This window comes from Crocodylus siamensis, chromosome 2, assembly GCF_052110815.1.
Source record: "Crocodylus siamensis isolate JL-2025a chromosome 2, ASM5211081v1, whole genome shotgun sequence".
Taxonomy (NCBI): domain Eukaryota; kingdom Metazoa; phylum Chordata; order Crocodylia; family Crocodylidae; genus Crocodylus; species Crocodylus siamensis.
In genome coordinates, this window is record NC_143396.1 from 287,091,645 (window position 1) to 287,107,804 (window position 16,160).

The following is a 16,160-nucleotide window of genomic DNA, read 5'->3' on the forward strand; positions in this document are numbered from 1 at the left end:
CAATCCCACTGGTCACAGTCCAACTAAGGGGCCTGAACCTGGCCCTGGAGATTTGTCTGGCTGGCAGCATGAGGCCTTCAGTGTGTCTAATGTATGCTTATGGCCATCCCTGAGGGCTGCTCACAATACGCAGGTGTGAAGATCTGTTCAGTTGGCCCGATGGCAGAATTTGGGGAAGCAATAAACCACCCGGACATCTCTGGGGTGACAGTGATGCTGTGTTCCCACAGCGCGATGGACTCGTAGATGCAAAGCTGTCAGTGCATCTTAAGGTAAGGGCACCGAGGAGTGGGCTCCCAGCGCGAAGTCTGGCTTCATTCAGTGAGTTACACTGGTCTAACCCCGGAGTAAGGCAGGAGCAGAGGAGCACACCTTAATTGGTGCTGAAGTGCAGCGGGTCCCTGGGGATTTGTCCTGCACTACACGGGGTAGTCGGGAGCCCTGGCTTGTAATCCCGGCTCTGCCGTTTGTTCCTCTCGGGATTTGGAGCTGGACACTAAGGCTGGTATTTTCAAACCTGAGTGCTTAAAACTAAATCCACACCCATGCCCCTAAATTGGAAAGGCCTGAAGCGCTAGCAGGTCCCAAATGCTGTCTGTATTCAGCAGCTGAAAACCCCTTTTGAACTCGGGGCCTGTGCATGAATTTGAGAGCGTCTGGTAGCCGACGCTGAAACCAGAGGAGCTGACTCCATCTGCTGAGCGAGCTATCGATTCGTGCCTGCCACACAGGGCTGGTGGGAGGATTTATTAGTTAATGGTGGCAAAGTGCGAGGTGTGATTAAAGCACGGTGCGGGGGTCTGAAATACGAACGAGGCCGTGACGTTTGATAAACAGGAACCAGCGGATGAAATGCAGGTGCTGGGCTGTTTTCCCTTTTTGATTTGTTTCCCTAGCCTGAGTTTCCTGCTAGGACAGCTACCACGATCTTTGCCCGGAGATGCGAAGGAAAAAGGAGCTGCCATTTTAATCCAGAAAACCAGGCCTGATTTTCTGCAGGGGGAAGAGACGCTTGTGATAGGGGTGACCCTTGCAAATCCCTGCCCGGGTAGACATTTCCAATAAGTGCTGAAGAAAAGCCTGCCAGCTCCAGCTTTCTCAGCCTGCTCTCCATTTTCCTTCCATCATCTCCAGGCCGAATTTAATCTGAGAAGGTTCCTTTGAGCTTTTGTGTTTGCTGGGGGAGATGTGGGCGCAAAAGGGATCGCATTACAACTTTCATTTCCTGAAATGTTTGAGGGAACATCCAGGGTTTTATCCACACATCAGGCAAAGTTGGGAGCTCGGATTTCAGGTCTTGTCACTCAGCTGTCACCAAACAAATGAGCCTCTCAGAGCTGGAGACTGAGAGCGCTACCTGCTATTCATGACCCCGAGAGCAGGTGATCACTCATGGGAAAAGCAGGTAGAATTAATCATTTTGCTGTTCTCCATTTCCTCTCCTTTTTGGCTGACCTGTACACAGTGTGAAATCTTTTGGGGGTGGGGGGCAGGGGGAGGGGGGGGGAGTCAAATTAACCCTTTCTTACCCACCGAAAAACTAAGAGCAAGGTGAGAAAGCGCTACAGGTGAAGTGCCTGGCAGCTCACTCCCGAAGGTGAGTTACCTGCGAAGTCCTTGCCGGGCTGCAGGCTGTGGACAGGGCCTCCAGGTGAAGGCTGGTGGAAAGAGGAGAGGCTTTGCTTGTCCTGGCTCTCTGCACCGTGGCTTGCCTGCCCCCCAGCTACACCTGCGCCTTTGTTCAAGGCAGGTAGAAAATAACGACAGACTGTTTTTTATAAAACCAAAAATTGTATTTCGACCAGCGGCCCTATAACACGCACCTTTCCATCCATCCCCCTGACCACTGCAGAATGAGTGGAGGGACCAGCCCGTCTTTCGTTCTTCCCTAGAGCTCCAGCACAGCCCACCGCCAGGATGTTTTCGGTCCCCCAGGGCCGTCAGTTGTCTTCTCAGTTGCTCTTTTTAATGATGTTTGTTAGGAGCTGCAAACCTGCGGTGAAGCTCAGGCTTATTTGGAAGCAGATTGGAGGGGGCCAGGCCAGGCCCCTTCACCCCCTCTGGGGCGGGGTGTTCCCCAGGTGAACCCTCACTAGCAGCAACAGGACACTGTGGGCCTTCAGCAGCAAGAGCTGCCTCGTCCTGCAGCCTCGGAGTAAGGGGGCTCCCCCGGGGCAGGGGGCCAGCCGGCCGCGCTGTGTGTTTCCCTGCCCAGAGCCCCCGGGCCGCGGTGCCCGGCGGCTTCAGCCGAGGCAGCCCTGGCCGCAGAGCCGGGCTCGCCGGCGCCAGGCTGCAGGGCACAGGACCCGGGGCCGCCCGGGCCCCGCACACAGCGCCGGGGCCGGGGCCCGAGTCCCGCCCGGGGCCGCCGCCCGCGCCGTCCCGCGCCGGGGAGAGCAGCCGGGGCCGCCGCACCCGCCGCGCCGGGGGGGCGGAGGGACGCGCACAGGCGGCGGCCCCGGCCCCGGCCCCGGCCCGGCCCCGGCCCCGGCCCCGGCCCGGCCCGGCGGGGCGCCCCGCAGCGCGGCTGGCCCGGCCCGGGTGCGGGGGTGCCCGCCCTGCGCCGCCGCCGGCACGCGTGTCGGGTCGTGTCATACCGCATAACATCACTTCATATAATATAATATAATATAATATAATACATTTCTTGTATCGTATCACACCGTATCGGGGCGCGTCGGATCGGATTATATTATATTATATTATATTATATTGGATCGCTTTGTGTTGTATTGTATTGTATTGTATCACTCCGGACCGCATCGCATCCCGTCGTATTTCATCGAATCGAATCGAAGAGAATCGTACAATACAATACAATAAACACATTATATTATATTACATTATATTATGTTATGTTATGTTATAAGTTTACTGTGTTGTACCGTGCCACGTTGTGTTGCATTAGATTGCATAAACGATATATGTGTGCATGGGGAAACACAAGCCTACATGTATTCCTTACATATAGCGTAGCTATGTGTTACTTCACGTTACTTATGTACAGGGATGGCGACTGTTTTTATCTATCCACTCATGTATGTGTGTGTGTGTGTGTAATGTATATATTTTGTGTGTATATAATGTATATGTTTGTATCCATCCACCCAAATGTGTACACACACACACACACACACACACACACGGGTGGATGGATACAAACATAGTCTCCATCCCTATACATAAGTAGTAATTAGTTACATATATGTAACCGCGCATTACCATATATAACTATATACATATCGTTATGTCTAATTATATACATGTAACTATGCGTAACTATATATAAGTATATGTATGCATGTGTGTATGTAACTCTGTGTTACTTGTACACAGGGATGGCCACTCTGGGTGTAGTGCAGCCGTACTAAGTATGAAATGCACGCACGCACGTCGGCCCCGTGCACGGATGAAGATGACCATCTGCAGAGCCGCTGTGTGAATGCACCCTGCTGTTAATATCGCAGCAGAGGAAGAGCGATGCTCTTCTTCTCTACCGGGGTAAGACTGATGTTGGTGGAAGCAAAGCTGCCGTGTTGCCCCGTTGTCGCCGTAGCGGGACAGCGCGGCCGTGCCGCTGCCGGGTGTAACACGACATCTCCGCAGCCACGTTCACGGTTCTTTACATTTCTGCTCCGCACCGCTCCCCCGGCCCGCGCCCGCGCCCCGCGCTGCGTCCAACCCCCCCGGGGCAAAGCCTGCTCCGCTTCCCGGCAAACGCGTTTCATGCGGGTCTGCTCCGCCCCGGCGGCACCGGCTCTTGGTGTGCCCGCACTGCCCCGCACCTCGGCGCTGCCGCCGGGAGGGGGAACGGGCTGGGGGACGGGTCAGAGCAAGGCTTGCGCGGCCCCATGGCCTCCAGCTTGCGCGCCATTTTCAAACGTCCTCTCCGCCCGGCCGGTCTCCTCAACCCGGCGGGCTACACTTCGGAGCCCGCTGCCTCGGGGGCCACCCGGCCTTGCCCCGAGGCTCCCGGTGGCGCGCGCAGCCTTGCGCGGGATTTTCACGCGCCCTCTCCGTGCACGGGGTGCTTGCAGCCCTCCGGACTGCCCTGACCCCGGTACTCGAGGCCCCTCCGCTGCAGCCGGGGAAGGCCACCTGGCGCAGCCCCCAGCCAAGGCCGGAGGGATGTGGGGCCCGCGGGCCGCCCCCTCTGCCTGAGCTGCCCGGTGCCCGGCGGCTCGCGGGGGCAGCGCCACTGCGCGCTATTTTCAGCCCCGTCTCCCCCTTCCCGCTGCCTGCGGCCGCCCCCGCCCGGGCTTCGCTCCCGTCCTCGCCCCTCGTCGGTCCCCGCATGGCCCCGCGCGTCGCTCCCGGTAGCACGAGACCCCCGTCCGGGCAGAAACCGGGGGCAGCAGGCCCCGCGGGCCCCGACCCGGCTCCAGCCCCGCGGGGAGGCGCGGGGCGGCGGGCTCGGAAGAAAACCAGAGTCGGCGGCTTCGGGGACGAGGGAGATTTAATTTAGACTCGCGTCGGTACAGTAGAAAAGACACCTGAAAGCACAAGCTACGGGGCGGGGAGTGGGGCGGGGGGCGGCGGGGCGGCGGGCAGCCCCTCGGCCGCGGCCGCACGCGGGGGAGCGGGCGCGTCCGGCCCAGGGGCGGCGGCGGGCGGCGGCGGGCGGCGGGGCCGGGGCCGGGGCCGGGGCCGGGAGCGCGGCGAGGGCAGGAGCCGGGGCCGGCCCCCGTGGTCCGCTGGCAGCGAGGCGGCCGCAGCGCCGGGCCGCCCCCGGCCCCCGCGGGGTCTCCCCGGCGCCGCCGGCTGGGGGCGGGGGCCCGGCCCGGCCCGGCCCGCGCCGCTCTCCGGGGATCCTCGTGGCTCCCAGCGCTGGCGAGGGGCCCCCGGGCCGGCGGGGCCGAGTGTCTGAGCGGCCGGGCCCGCCGCGCCTACGAGCCCAGGTCCACGAGGCTGGAGGTGAGCGGGCCCAGCAGCGAGTCCTGCAGCGGGTGGCCCGGCAGGCCGTGGCCGGGCGGCGAGAGGCCGTAGCCGGCGCCGCGCGCGTGGGCCAGGCCGCCGGGCAGGAGCAGCACGGAGCCGTGGTCCGGGCTCTGCGGCGGCGAGAAGTCCTCCTCGGAGCTGGACAGCAGCGGCTTCCCGCCGTCCAGGGGCGACAGCTGGGCCGGCTTGTTGGGCGCCGCGCTGCTGTTCTCCGTGTTCTCCCTGCGGGACAGAGCGGGGTCAGCGGCGGCCTCCTCCCGCCCCGCGCGGCCCGGCCCGCCCGGCCGCGGAACAAAGGCGGCAGCCGCCGCGCGCCCGCCCGCGGCACTAGGCGACAGCGCGGCGCAGAGCCGGGCGGCGCCCCCCCCCCCGGCCCGGCCCGGCCCGGCCGTACCTTTCCTTGGCCTCGGCCGCCCGGTCTCGCTGCCGCCGGTTCTTGAACCAGTTGCTGACCTGCGTGGTGGTGAGGCCGGTGGCCTCGGCCAGCTCGCGCTTCTCGCGGGGGGACGGGTAGGGGTTGTGCGCGTACCACTCGCGCAGCACGCTGCGCGCTCTTCTCCTTGAAGCAGTAGCTGGTCTCCTCGCCGTCCCAGATGGAGCGGGGCAGCGGGGAACTTGCGGCGCACGCGGTACTTGCCCACCGCCCCGAGGGGCCGCCCCCGCAGCTTCTCCGCCTCGATGTAGTGCGCCTTGAGCCAGAGCTGCTGCAGCTTGGGGTGGTTGTGCGCCGAGAACTGGTGGCTCTCCAGGATCTTGTAGAGCTCGCGGAAGTTGCCCCGGTGGAAAGCCACCACGGCCTTGGCCTTGAGCACGCTCTCGTTCTTGTGGAGGTGCTCGCAGGCGGGCAGCGACCAGAGGAACCGGCCCAGCCTCTCGATGTTGCCCCCCTGCTGCAGCACCTCGCACACGCACGCCACTTGCTCCTGCGTGAAGCCGAAGGTGGGCAGCATGGACATGGTGGCGGCCGGCTCTGCCCCGCTCCCGCTGCCGCTGCCGCTGCCGCTGCCCGGGGCGGAGTGAGCGGCCGCGCCCGCGCCGGGCGGGGAAGAGGCAGGCGGGGAGCAACGTCAGGGCCCTGAAACCCGAGCCCCGGCTCAAGTGTCACCTCGGGGAAGCGGCGGGCTCATCTCTGCGCGAATCAATGATCCCGGCCCCGGCGGCTGCTTCCCCGCCGGCCCCTCCGCAGCCGCCTCCCCCCGGGGCGCGTCCTGCCCCCGGCCCCGCGCGGGGGCGGGGCGGCTCCTAAGCCCCCGCGGCCGAGCTCAGAGCCGCGTGGGGCCGAGGGGCAGCTCCTTCGGTACCAGGCGGCGGCGAGGGGCGCCCCCCCAGCCCGCCGCCCCCGCTGCCTGCCAGAGCGCCCCCCCGTGCTCCGCCGGCGCGGACACGCGGGGGCAGCGGGCCGACTGCGGCGCCCCCGGGAGGTGACAGCAGCGCCCGGCCGGAGCCCAGACAGCGGCGGCGGTCCCGGGACAGGGCCCTGCGCCCCGGCTGCGCGGCGGCGGTAACCCGAGCCCGGGGAGCAGGAAACCCGAGCCCCGGGCCATTAGCAACCGAGCCGCGCGGCGGGAGGCCGCTGCTTTCCCATCCACTTGCTGCTCTGCGAAAGAGATCGCGTTTCGCTATCTGCCGCGAGGATCTGCAACGTGAGACCGGATCTCGGCAGCCCGCCCTGCCCCCGCCCCCGCCCCGCCGCCCGAGCGCGGCACCGGGAGGCGCCGGCTCCCCTCCCCCGCGCGGCGAGCGGCATCTGTGCTGCTCCCGCACGCCGCGGGCAGGGCCGGCCTGGCACCCCCCCCCCCCCTGGAAACAGCCGCGGCAGCAGGCTCCTGCGGGGCGGGGTCCCCGTCTGTCCGGGGCAGGGTGCGGGAGCGGGGCCGCGGGGCCCGCCGGCCCCAGGATGGGTGCGGGGGCAGAGGGGGGGCAGGGGCAGGGCGCGGGGCCCGAGGGGGCGGAGGCGCGGGTTGCGGGGAGCCCCCGCCTCGCCCGAGAGGCCGCCCCAGGCCGGCGAGCCGGGGCGCGCGGGGCCCCGCAGCCCACGCCGGGCTGTCCCCGCGGGTACGCGTGCGTGTGCAGGCGCTGGGCGGCGGGCGGCTGACACACGTGCGTGCTGGCATGGCGCTCTAGCCGGGCCCGCAGCTCCCCGCCGCCCCGCGCGGCTCTTCTCCGCACGCGCGCCTGCGCGGCCCCGTCTGTGCGGGTCACTGCGGCCCGCCGGCTCTAATCAATCCTCCCGCGCTGGCAGTTGCGGTCCCTGATGAGCGCGGCTCGGGTTTCGGGTAATGGCTCCACCACATTTTCCTGGAGCTCCTTCTTGAACCTGAGACGCCGGGACGAGCCTTCCGCTGATCGCTTCAAGATGTTGGGGCTGCCGGGGGGGCGCGCGTGTCACGCCGGGGAGCTGCCTTGCACGAGCACGTGCCCGCCCGAGCCCAGGCCGCGCGTGGCCCCGGCCCGCGGGGCGAGGGGGCAGCGCCGGGCCCACGCGCGCGCACCCCCCCGCGCACACAGGCACGCAGGCGGAGGTGGGCGCGCACCTGGACACGCGCACAGATGCGCCACGCAGACATCCCCGCGCGCGTCCACGTCCACTCGTGTCCACGCACGCGGTCGCCCATCCGCGGCACTCGCACGGCCACGTGTGGACGCGCAGGCACGCGTGGAGCTCGGGCGCGACAGCAGACTTGCCCCCGGCCGCGCGGGGCACACGCACACGGCGCGCAGCTCGCCGGCGCATCCCGCACGCGCACGCCTCGCCGCCGCCGCCGCCGCGCACCTGCACAGACACGTCCACGCGCGGGCAGGCGCGGCCCCAGCGCTAGCGCGGAGCCAGGTGCAGCGGCGCCGGGCCCCGACCCGCGTGGCACCCAGCCGGGGCCGCGCGGGGCGGCGGGCTTCCCCGCGGCTGGGCGGGCGAGCGCCTGTGCGGAGCGGGGCTGGTGCGCAGACATTGCTGGGGGGGCTCGAGAGAGCTGCAGGGAGGGACCTTTCACCTCTCATTAGTGATGCCATCAGTGCTTTGGCAGAGCAGAGCCGAGGTCATGTTACATATGGCACGCAGTCTGTTCAGCGCCTGAACGTCAGCTTTGAAATGTTAGCGAGGGGAAAGGTCATCTTCAATAAGTGAAGTCTGGGGGCTCTCAAGCCTTCCCCTGCGAGCGGGGTGGGTGTCCATATGCCTCCTCCTCTCCAGCCCCGGCTCTCTCTAATTTGCAGAGATGCTGCCCGGGTTTTCACTTTTTGCCTCTTAAAATCCGCTTAGAATGGGTTCATTTGTGCTCTCAAGTTGCTTTTTCTTGGGTCCTCCGCGGGCAGGTTCTTTTTGTGGCTGGTGTTTGAGTTTTTTTTAGTTATCATATTGCCTCTTTATTTGGTAAGGAGTCAAGGTTTGTTAGGTAATCATTTTTGTCGGACCAGCTACACACTTGAGAGAGATGTTTGACAAACTCTGGGGCATAAAATGCCCTTCCTTAGGTCCTCGGGCATTTGTTATTTTCTCCTGGAAATACGTACCATAGCTTGCCAGGAGAAAAGAGGTGTTTCTATATATCGGCGCACATGAATGCAGAGGGGTAGCTTCACCGTTCCTAGTCCTCGCTGTTGTGCACTGTGTAGTCGCACGGCCCATGAGAAGCAGCACGTTGCAGCAGTTATTAAATCCCTGTTTCTGAAGCCTCCTGGTGCAACAGAGCTTCGGGCTTTCATGCCATGGGGTCTGGTGAAAGCACATTTCTGTCCCTGGAAGAGACAAACAAGCAGACTCAAGATCTATCTTGTGTTCGCCTGGATTTATGATTTATTTATTCTTTTAAATAAAAACACAGCTTTCTCAAGAGCCAACCCTTACCGGCTTTTCTTTTCCTTTCCAGAGATGCAGATTCTTTGGCTCTTAAGGTGGCTCTAAAAGGAGAATTGCGTGTATGAGGCTGATCCTGAGACCGCTCCAGAGGACAGTTACTTGGACCAGCCATCTTTAAATAGAGAAGCTCGGGTGCAGAATCAGGGAGACAAGCCAGGCAAACCAACCTGCGGCACAGATTCAGAAATCTACCGTGATTCAACAAGAAGTACAGTAAATACGTCCAGGGAATTGGATCCGGTCTTCCCAAACTAGTAAGTGTGCTTGTGAATGTTTTAATCTGTAGGTAGGAACAGTTTTCCCCACACGCCTGTCAAAAGAGGGTTCGGTAATGGAGGTATTAGCACTGAGGGCGCTCCTGTGGTGAGATACACTGGGGTTTTTCAGGGGTTTTTGATACATTCTGCTTTTAGCCGGGCTGATGTAAATTCATTGATTGAAATGGAGTCTTTGTATGGCCGCGTAAGTGAGAACTGAGCTTAGCCCATCGTTTTCTGCTGTGATATAATCACTGTAGTCAGAAGAGAGCAACATATGTATAATAGCAGCCGAGAAGCAAGATGAACAGAACCTTTCTACCAGTGAGAATCACATTAAATAATTAATTCCCAATTGCTTTTCTGCATTAGTGCTTTCAGCTAAAAAAGCAAGTCGGCTTTGAAGGGCCCCAGGCAATGAAACATTTGGTGCATTGTCAGACCCCAAAGTCTAGGTAACAGATATCCAGAAGACATTGTAAATACGCTACTCTCCGTTGCAGCTATTTGCATATCCTAGATGTACAGACTCATCCTTCATCCAGCCCTTTCCATAACACACACATCTATACGGTCTGGAAACATCGCTGATGTAGCAACTGAACACATTAAAATAATGTCTGGTCCATCCAAAGCAGAGGGCATATCAGGGAACATTAAGTGTGGGGATACCCTAAGAAAATAATTCTAGAAAAGGAGCACATTTCTCTTCCTCTCACACCTGATCCAAGGAAAGAGGCATTTCCCCACACGCTGGCCCCTCGTGCTCCAGCCTGTAGCCTCCACGCCAAGTTGGGATCTTTCTGGCTCGCACAGCAGTTCCAGGTTAGCGCCCGCTACCAGCAATGAGCTAACAAGCCTTCTGATGGGCGAGCCACCGCAGGGCCAGCTCACCTTCCTGTAAGGGGCACAGGAACCGCCTCCCCGGGTCAGAACCGTGGTCTTCTTCCTTCGGTCTCGTTCCCAGCAATGGCCAGCAGCAGGAGTCTAAAAAAAAAAGTGCAAGAAATGTGTCAGGAGGCAGTCGTGGCACAGAGGCGGCCTTTGCTCTGCAGCTGAGGTCCGATGTTCTTTGTGAAACTCTCGGCAGATGTTTTTAGGGACCTGACTGTCACAGGCTGAGAGGGTCTTGTCATCATCCACCTACCTCTGAGTCCTGCTTAAGTCTTGCTCTTTTTGTTGCCATTAATTCATCAGGCTAATTAAAATATGGAAAATACTTTTTTTCCCTTCGTTTTTTGCTTGTTTGTTTGTTTTTGGCATCAGATTACTTGCCGCCTTGTTCTTCCCTGCCACGTATTACAGAACTGGATGGAAGTCCACAGCTGATGTTCTGTGTCCCGTTCACAGGTCCCCTCCTATTCACCTCCTCTCAAAACAACAGGTGTCTTTTTAAACCTGACCCCGTAAGGCAGCGCGTCCAGGACGAATCGGTCTCATAGCCCATCTCTAAACACACTCGCTCTCTCTGCTTTGTGCTTTTTAAGACAGGATGACAACAGGAGGATACATGACTTTTAACCAGGCAGCTCTCCACTTGAACGTGTAGAATTGCTGCAGGAGTGTGAGAGCAGCCAATTCAGTCCAAAAAATTGTGTTGGCACCTTCCAGGTGTCGGATGTGCAGGCACTGAAACTTGGGGTGAGCCGGTCTCTGGGCCTGGAAGCCAAGCTGCAGCAGCTGTCTGATGAGGAACTGTATTTGCTTGCTGTTTTACAGGGGTACATGGAGCCCCCGCCTGGGTGAGCTGCCTGCCTTTGGCCGAGGCGCTGGATGTCTAGACGAGAGAGTCCGTGCCCTAACGTCCAAATGGACTAGACAGACAAAGCAAAGTAGAGCAAGATGAAATGATTCATCCGCAGGTTTTCTGAGGGCCTGGCCAATGCCCACATCTCAGAGAAAGATTGAAGAGTGGCCGCGATTGTCTTCGGCTTCTCTCTGAAGTCCTTTGGTGTCATTCGACGTGAGTGCTGTTGTCGCGTTCACCGTAAGGCATTCCTGAGCGAGCTTCCCTTGGCATTCGTGCGAAGGCTGCCACGGTGGCAGGAGCAGGCCGCACATAATCTTCATAGGACAGGCCGTAAGGAATGAGTTAGACTGTCTCTCTCTGCCATCCCCACCAACGGCTAGGACATCAAAGGAGGCAAGGCAGGCTTTTTCTGCTGGCACATAGAGCTCCCCACAGTCTGGGCCCCTAAAGAGCCAGGGTCACGTCGCCTAGCAAAATGAAAGCTGAGAGGGGATCTGATGGCTGTCTATAAATACACCAGGAGAGTAAACACTGCAGCAGGAGAAGAGCTGTGCAAGCTAAGGGACAATGCGAAAGGAGAACAAATAGGTATAAACTTGCAGTTCTTTTGGCTGCAGTGGAAGTACTGTAGGTTTCAAACTACCTGAGCAGCCTCCCCGTCGGAGCGTGGGGCAGGAGCCAGGTTAGTGCTCAATAGGTTTATGAATGGCGAGGCTGCCGGTGATAGCTGGGGACTAGAGGCAGGCACAAAAGAGGGCTCCTCTGGTCCTAAGTGCTTGGGCCTTTTACCGTGTCGGTCACTGGTACTTAGAGCTGACTCTCTCTCTCCCCCAAGGCTCAGCAAAGGCTGGTCTGAAGGCCACGGAGGGCTCTTTATTGTGCGACTCCCGCCCCGGCGAGGTGTGCTGAGCCCCTTGCGGGCAGCTTTTGGATGCCCTGAGGGTCTCAGGCATTTCAGCCGATATGTTTGCACCACTCTGATTCAGGCCTGCCCCTTGCCCTTTTGTTTGCTACATTCTTTGGCTGTTTGGAAACTATTCCCTTTCGGGAGTGGGGTGGTTTTTCTGATGCCAATTGGGTTTGTATTGGAGCCAGCATTTTTGATTCTGTCTGGCCATATATTGTATTTGGCTGCTTGGTTCTTCGTCTGTTGTAGGTTTTATAGTATTTTGCACTTGGCTTTCGTCGTATGGCCTTTTAGCGTCTCGCAACAGGCATCTTTAGAAATAGATTAAACATCTAAAAATAAACACATGATTCATAGTCAGGCTTTAAGGCAGGTACAAATAAAGGACTCCTATAAAATGGAGTTTGGGGAGAATTTATTGGATACAGTTAATGCTATTTATATCATTTCCTCTCCCCAACCGTGAGGAATAGTAAGCCATTCCTGAATTAATGTCAGTGCAAAGCAGGAGGAGTTTACTCGGCCAGTAAAGGATAAAGACAATTTAGGAGCAACTGCAAGGCATGGTGAGAAGAGCGCACCAGTATCTGCAATGCTTTGAGAGGGACTGGAAATAATCCGCAGTTTGGGAAGGGAACAAATGCCGGGTAGGCGGGTAAGAAGAGACAAGAGATGCTGTAGATTCATAAGGCAATTAACCCTCTGGTAGGAAAAGCTATTAGGGGGACCCGCCGGAATGGGCTCTGAACCACAAGGCTTGACCTATATTGAGTTTCATAAAAGCACTTAAGAGCCCCTTTTTGGCCCTTCAATGAAAGGAAAAAAATATTGGCTAGGCAGGCTCTGGAGGCAGGCCCCTCAGTGCGGAAGGGCCAGACAGAAACAGGTTTGGGCTGCTGCAGAGCCCAGCACACACGTCTGCAACCCTTTTTGCTCACTGCAGCTCCCCTGCTTTCTGGGTGCTTCTGAAGGCTGCTTTTAAGCCCAGCCAGATCTCAGAAGGCTTTCTGAGTTGCATGGGTTTGTTTGTTGTTTTTTAATCCTCAGACAGGTATTAAATGTTCCGAAACGGCCAGCGATTAGCCCACAGGTGATTGTTTTATTTAATTAACTGCTCACTGCATCCGCCTGACTCTTCAGAAGGGGATGGTATGTATTGGCAGGTGCTGATAACGCCACTGGTGGGAGGGAGGCAGGGAGGGAAAGGTCAGAAGCGATTATAGCACAGAATAGATCCTGGCCGGCAGGTGTTGAAGGACAGAAGCTAGTAAACGAAACCACTGAGAGCACCTGGCCGGCAGGCTCTGTTTACCTGTGAGCGGTAGGTGTGTTACCATCAATAGATGCCCGGCAGCTGGGCCTTGCTCTAATGGAGTCTGGGAGACCCCCAGGAGCACTGCGCTGCGCTGCAGAGTGGCTATTCCTAGAGGCATTCAGACATGTGGACTCCATGGGACTGTGTAAACCAAGCACTGGGGGAGAGAGGCACTGGGAGGATCATCTAATTGCTTGTAGGTCAAGTAGGAAGTTGGAGCGAGTCATGGGAGCTGAGTGGTGCTCTCCAGTTTCCATGCTGACCTCCCTTGCTGTTGGCCAGTGACGTAGGAAGCCACTGGAGTTCACTATAGGAAAAGTAAATATTGTCGTTCCTAATAAAGAATGGTTTATTATATAACGGAACAGAGGCGCCTTCTCTTTCTGAGACCACACTAAGCTAGCTGGGGACAGTAGCCAACTCGGCTGCCTGCAAGGCGGCGTTTTCAGACCATCACAGGCCTTGATGCTGGGCACGCTTCCATTTCCCCTGCAAGGTGGCTGTTTTGAACAAACTTTTTGATTGCCGGGAGATAATTTGCCCCATGTCCTCCCAATGCACTTGGACTCTGTTTCTGAGCTATGCAGGGGCGGAGGGGGTGCATCTGATCATTACGAGCTCAACAGTGACCTAGCTGCAAATGCCCACCCCTTTGTGGCTGCCGGTGGAGCTACGATGATTTACATTAGCTGAGGGGCCAGCCTCCATCGTTTTGGACTTGTAGGACCACGAGAAAGTGCTCAGAAGCGGTGGGCTGATAACAGCGCGAGCTTTCTGCGAGCATTACTCTGTCTGGCACACCTCTAAGCAGGTGTTAAGGCCTCCTCTGTGACGATGCAGAGACGAGGGGAAATAACGTCAACCTCCATAGAGATGTGAGACAAACATGTGAATGGTAGGTTGTCAGTCTAAATGCTGCTATTAATAGGATTTACACAGATTATCAAACCAGGCTATTAAATGCCAGATTGTATTTCATATTATGGAAAAGCAAATGAGGCTGCATACCAGGCAGACTTTCCAAATGGCGGGACACATCAGTCCGAGAAATGGCCTGCCAAGAAACGTCGTGGAAGCTCCAGGCCTGGGGTCACTGAACGCTGCACTGTGCCAAGCATAGGACAACGCAGCAAAGGATGCTGTCTCATGGGTGTGGGAAACGGAGCAAAAAGCAGCTTGTATTGGTAATCTCCAACCCTTTCAAGCAGCTGCGCCTAGGACATGTCATCACCTGGAGGTTCAATGCCTGATCTCAGTCCCACTGGTATAAATGCAAGGTTACTTCACTGGTTCTTCAGTGACTGTGTCACAGACACCAATGGGGCCCCAAGGAAAAAGGCCTTGCAATTCAGATTTCTTTTTCCATGCATGTCACAGAGGGGCGCGGATACCACAGAGAACGGAAGGAAAAGGCCTCGCAAAGAGAGCTACAGAGCATTGTCCACGCTTTCTTCTGTGAGCAGACACACGGTCATAGAGAGACTCACCTGTCCTGGTACAGTCCAGGAGCAATGGGCTTCCACTTTAGTCCAGACTCATGCCGAAGACGGCCCGTATTCAATCCAGCCGTAAACGGAGACCTGGTCATCTGGGACTGGGGGATCAGAGACAGCCAAGCTTGATGCTAGCAGCATCACTCACTTGTGCGCTGCCCATCACAGACACTGGTGTGCCTTAAGCACTGGCTGCAGGGCTGGGTGGGTCTCTGCGGATCTGCTCCAGCCCTTCCAGCAGGCAGAGCCTCCGAAAATGGGCGAGGTGTCGCAGCTGGGGGAAGGGAATCAGGCAGGGAGCAGCCACACTACCCTGTCAGCCTCCAGCGCAAGTGAGCAGACCTTACCCTTGACCAGCTCTGACCACGCTGGTCACCTTCAGAGCTCAGGATTGAGAATGAACCACTGCTGGGGTTTAATATTGCCAACACCTGACAAGATCTTGGCTCAGGCTATCAAATCTATCCTAGTAATTGCCCCATGACTGCAATTACTATCTTCATTGCATCCATTCACTGGAGGGAAGGAAGTGCTATTATTTCTATGTTACAGATTGTGGGAACTGAGGCGCAGATGTCCTTGGGACTTAAGTTTTGGTCCCATGTGTCAGATATTAGCTGTCTGGGTGAGACAGTCACCATTTGAGGTAGCATCTGGGCCAGACTCAGAAAATTAGATATTTCCTTCCATCTCCTGTTAACATTTTCAAACATGAAACATTTCTGCCTGAGCTGTACTTATGAACAAAGCAGGAGGAAAAAGTAATGCAGTTTTCCTCTTCGCACCTGTCTTTGGCGTTGATGATTGTCTTTAAAACAAGAGGAACAGCACAACTACTTTTGCAACATGCTATTAGATTACAGCAACTTTCAGGGATCATTTCTATAGATTATAGCAACTACGAATATTTGACCATGAGACCGTTTTATGTAGGCAGGTGTTTTGCAAGCCAGGTTAAACTGGGGCATTGCTTGAGGATTTGTTGTTGTAGACCTGAGGTCGCTTACTCTAAAGTTTTATCAGCTTTTATAAATTATTTTGTCCTTCAGTGTAAGCTGCTCTGCACCTTTTTTTGGGAAGGGCAGCATATGGATCTAGTAAATAAATAGAATAAATACACATACAAGGGAATTTAGTTCTTAAAGCCCAGTCTAGGAGAACATATACCCAAGGGCTTTGGTGGATCAGGAGGTATGGGCAGTATTTGTTCTATCCTGTCGGATCCTCCTTTTCCCACCATCCCTTTCCTGTCCTACATCCCAGCAATCCTCGTTGCTAGTCTTTGGCTCCCCAGTGCAGGCTGAGGACTAACACATTACAAGACACCACAAGGGATTTGGGGATCCATTTGCTCACTTGAACGCAGTCTGAGGAAGGGTATTATCCGTAAAATTGTGTTCTCTCGTTTGTTTTCAGATCCATTTTTTCCTTTCCCATCAATTCTTCCCTGCATCCATTCACTGCTGTCGCATAAGCAGCTTATTGTTGGGCAGCAGCATGGTGACACCAGCGCGTATTTAACATGAGCGTGATGGTTTCTTTTTTACTGAATAAAGATGCCATCTAGTATTGCCACCCCCAAAGGTTCAACAGGCATGACCCTGATCCTTAGTTTTAAAAAAAGAGATTTAAAAATAGATATAC

At 57.3% G+C, this 16,160-nt stretch overlaps 1 protein-coding gene and 1 long non-coding RNA gene across 3 annotated transcripts; one reads left to right on the forward strand and one right to left on the reverse strand.

Moving 5' to 3' along the window:
• The first annotated feature begins 1,281 nt into the window (after positions 1 to 1,281).
• Positions 1,282 to 12,559, forward strand: LOC149872349 (uncharacterized). Of its 2 annotated transcripts, XR_016440393.1 has the most exons (4): positions 1,282 to 1,405; positions 3,337 to 3,501; positions 8,805 to 9,048; positions 10,771 to 12,559. It is a non-coding gene; the product is annotated as an uncharacterized LOC149872349 (long non-coding RNA). The 2 variants fall into 2 exon arrangements; XR_016440392.1 differs by lacking the exon at positions 1,282 to 1,405 and having other exon boundaries at positions 2,546 to 3,501.
• On the reverse strand, positions 4,439 to 6,589 carry SIX1 (SIX homeobox 1). The gene is given in 4 exon segments (XM_090034318.1): positions 4,439 to 5,160; positions 5,333 to 5,487; positions 5,489 to 5,548; positions 5,550 to 6,589. Coding segments are annotated over 4 exon segments (834 nt in total). The 5' UTR covers positions 5,895 to 6,589; the 3' UTR covers positions 4,439 to 4,886.
• Positions 12,560 to 16,160: the final 3,601 nt, after the last annotated feature.